General features: G+C 56.4%; 1 protein-coding gene across 1 annotated transcript in view; it reads left to right on the forward strand.

Moving 5' to 3' along the window:
* The first annotated feature begins 1564 nt into the window (after positions 1-1564).
* The window catches only part of LOC112117203 (glucagon receptor-like), a 19790-nt gene continuing 18832 nt past the window's right edge, over positions 1565-2522 (forward strand). Inside the window, exon 1 of the mRNA XM_024215115.2 lies at positions 1565-1642. Within this exon, the coding sequence (XP_024070883.2) occupies positions 1565-1642 (78 nt within the window). The remainder of the gene's footprint in view (positions 1643-2522) is intronic.

Consider the following 2522-nt stretch of genomic DNA (forward strand, 5'->3'; position numbering starts at 1 on the left):
GCGGAGTGAGGGACCGTCCGCCGAATTGCCGCCGAATACCTGGAACTGCCGCCCCTGTCCGGAACGGCCGCCCCAAGCACCTGCTTGAGAAGCTGGTGCCTGGAGCCGGCCCTGATTCTGGGATGTATTAGCAGCGGTGTTGTAAGCAAGACATGAGAAGTAATTCTTCCGCTCTACTCTGTGCTGATTATGCCTCAACTGCAGTGTTGTATCCAGTTCTGGGTGTCATATTTCAGGCAAGATGTGGACAAATTGGAGAAAGTCCAGAGAAGAGCAACAAAAATGATTAAAGGTCTAGAAAACATGACCTATGAGGGAAGATTGAAAAAACTGGGTTTGTTTAGTCTGGAGAAGAGAAGATTGAGAGGGGACATGATAACAGTTTTCGAGTACGTAAAAGATTGTTACAAGGAGGAGGGAGAAAAATTGTTTTTCTTAACCTCTGAGGATAGGACAAGAAGCAATGGGTTTAATTTGCAGCAAGGAAGGTTTAGGTTGGACATTAGGAAAAAACTTCCTAACTGTCAGGGTGGTGAAGCACTGGAATAAATTGCCTAGGGAGGCTGTGGAATCTCCATCATTGGGGATTTTTAAGAGCAGGTTGGACAAACACCTGTCAGGGATGGTCTAGATAATACTTAGTCCTGCCATGAGTGCAGGGGACTGACTAGATGCCCTCTCGAGGTCCCTGCCAGTCCTATGATTCTATGATAGCTGGGGGATGGGTGATATCCACATCCCACCTGTGGAACCTTGTGAAATGCTCAGCCCCTACTGCCAGCTGGACTCAGGCGATCTGCCGTGACGTTGTGGGGAGACTCTGGCTCTGAGCGATGCCCCACATGGGCTGGGGCACCGGCTTGCCTCGTCCCACCGCTGCTGCCCATGTTCTGGCTGGTCTCAGTTCTCTGTGGCAGTGGGTCAACCTTCCTATACGCACACTAGGATGACTCTGCTTTCCTCCAGCTGTGACCAGGGCCGGCTCTGGCTTTTTGGCCGCCCCAAGCCAAAAAAAAAAAAAAAAACCTGGGGGCGGGGCGGGGAGCGGACGGGAAGGGGGCGGCCAGGGCTACAGCAGGGGCGCTGCCACGCGGCCCCTCCCGCTGCGCTGCCTCCTGCCGCCTGCCGCGAGGGCTCCGCTCCGGTCGGCGGGGAGGGAAGGAAGAGGACTGCCCTGCAGGGCGCTCTGGTTCTCCGCACCGCTGCCCCCTACAGGGCGGCCAGAGCGGAACAAGAACAACAACAACAAAAAAGCGGCGGTGCCGCCCTAGGATTGGGCAGAATGCTGCCTCCAACAATCTGCCGCCCCAAGCACCAGCTTGCTCAGCTGGTGCCTGGAGCCGGCCCTGGCTGTGACATAGGGAGAGAGGGTCCAAGGGGCAAAGCGCAGCTGTGGCCATGCTGCAACCAGCAAGCTTAGCGCTCTCCTGAGTCCACTGCAAAGTGTTCGCTTCTACTCCCCTTCCCTCTCTCTTCCAGACGCCCAGGGACCCCGGCGCGGCTCAGCGACCCTCGCACCTGGGCCAGCAACTGGTTTCTCTCCCCCAGACTCCAGCAGATAGCCATGAGGGGCATGTTCTGCTCCTTGTACAGCTGGATGCTTGTTCACCTTGCCTGGATGTGCCTCCTTTCCTCCATGCAGGTAAGGGTGCATGCACCTGCCAGGTCTCATCAGCGCCGACGGTGATCCCAAAGCTGGGCTCCCCACCCATGAGCCTCTGCCCTCCCCACAGGGCCCACCCTGGGGAGGCAGAGAGGGGATTCCAGGCCCCTCCTCTTTCCAGCCCACCCTATGGAAATGTTTAATAGGGAGGGGAAATAATTTCCCAAGGATCCTGGTAGATTCTCCATCATTGGCAACTTTTAAACCAAGATTGGTATTGTTTTAAACCGATTTGCTGTAGTCAAAAAAGAATTATTGTGGGGTAGTTCTACGGCCCACCTGACGCAGGAGATCAGATGAGATGGTCACAGCTGGCCTGGGAAGCTATAACTCTGCTATGACTCTGCCCTCAGTCATTGTTCTGTTCTGGAAGATGTTCCCTGCCCATCTCAGAAACAGCCCCTAGCCCGGCTCACAACCAGTTAATCCAGGGGAGATTCCGGCCCAGCCGTTGCGTGTAACACGAGTATCGCCCGGGGCAGGAGACGGGCCTCAGGTTGTGGCCTGAAGCGCAGAAGACTGGGGCTGTCTGACCACAGAGCTGGAAGCACGTTCCAAAGCTGAGGCCCCTCCTCTGAGAATGCCCGGCCCCCAGTGTCTAGATCTAGGTGCTGTGGGCCAAGTTCATCCGCAGCGTCACTCCATGGAAGCCTGTGGAGCAATGGTTATACCAGGGTGAACTTGGCCCAGTGGCTGCAGCTGCCCAGAGAATGGTCAGGAATGCTCCTGCCATTGCTCTAGAGACCCAGCGCCGCTCTGCTGGTGACAGCGCAGTCACCATCCAGCCCCGGGGGCTGCACCAGCTCTCCCCAGGGCTAGCACCAGTGATGGCCAGAACTCAGAAAGAGTCTCAGCGCAG

This window comes from Terrapene carolina, unplaced genomic scaffold (genome assembly GCF_002925995.2).
Source record: "Terrapene carolina triunguis isolate 2854851 unplaced genomic scaffold, T_m_triunguis-2.0 Scaffold695, whole genome shotgun sequence".
Lineage (NCBI taxonomy): Eukaryota > Metazoa > Chordata > Testudines > Emydidae > Terrapene > Terrapene triunguis.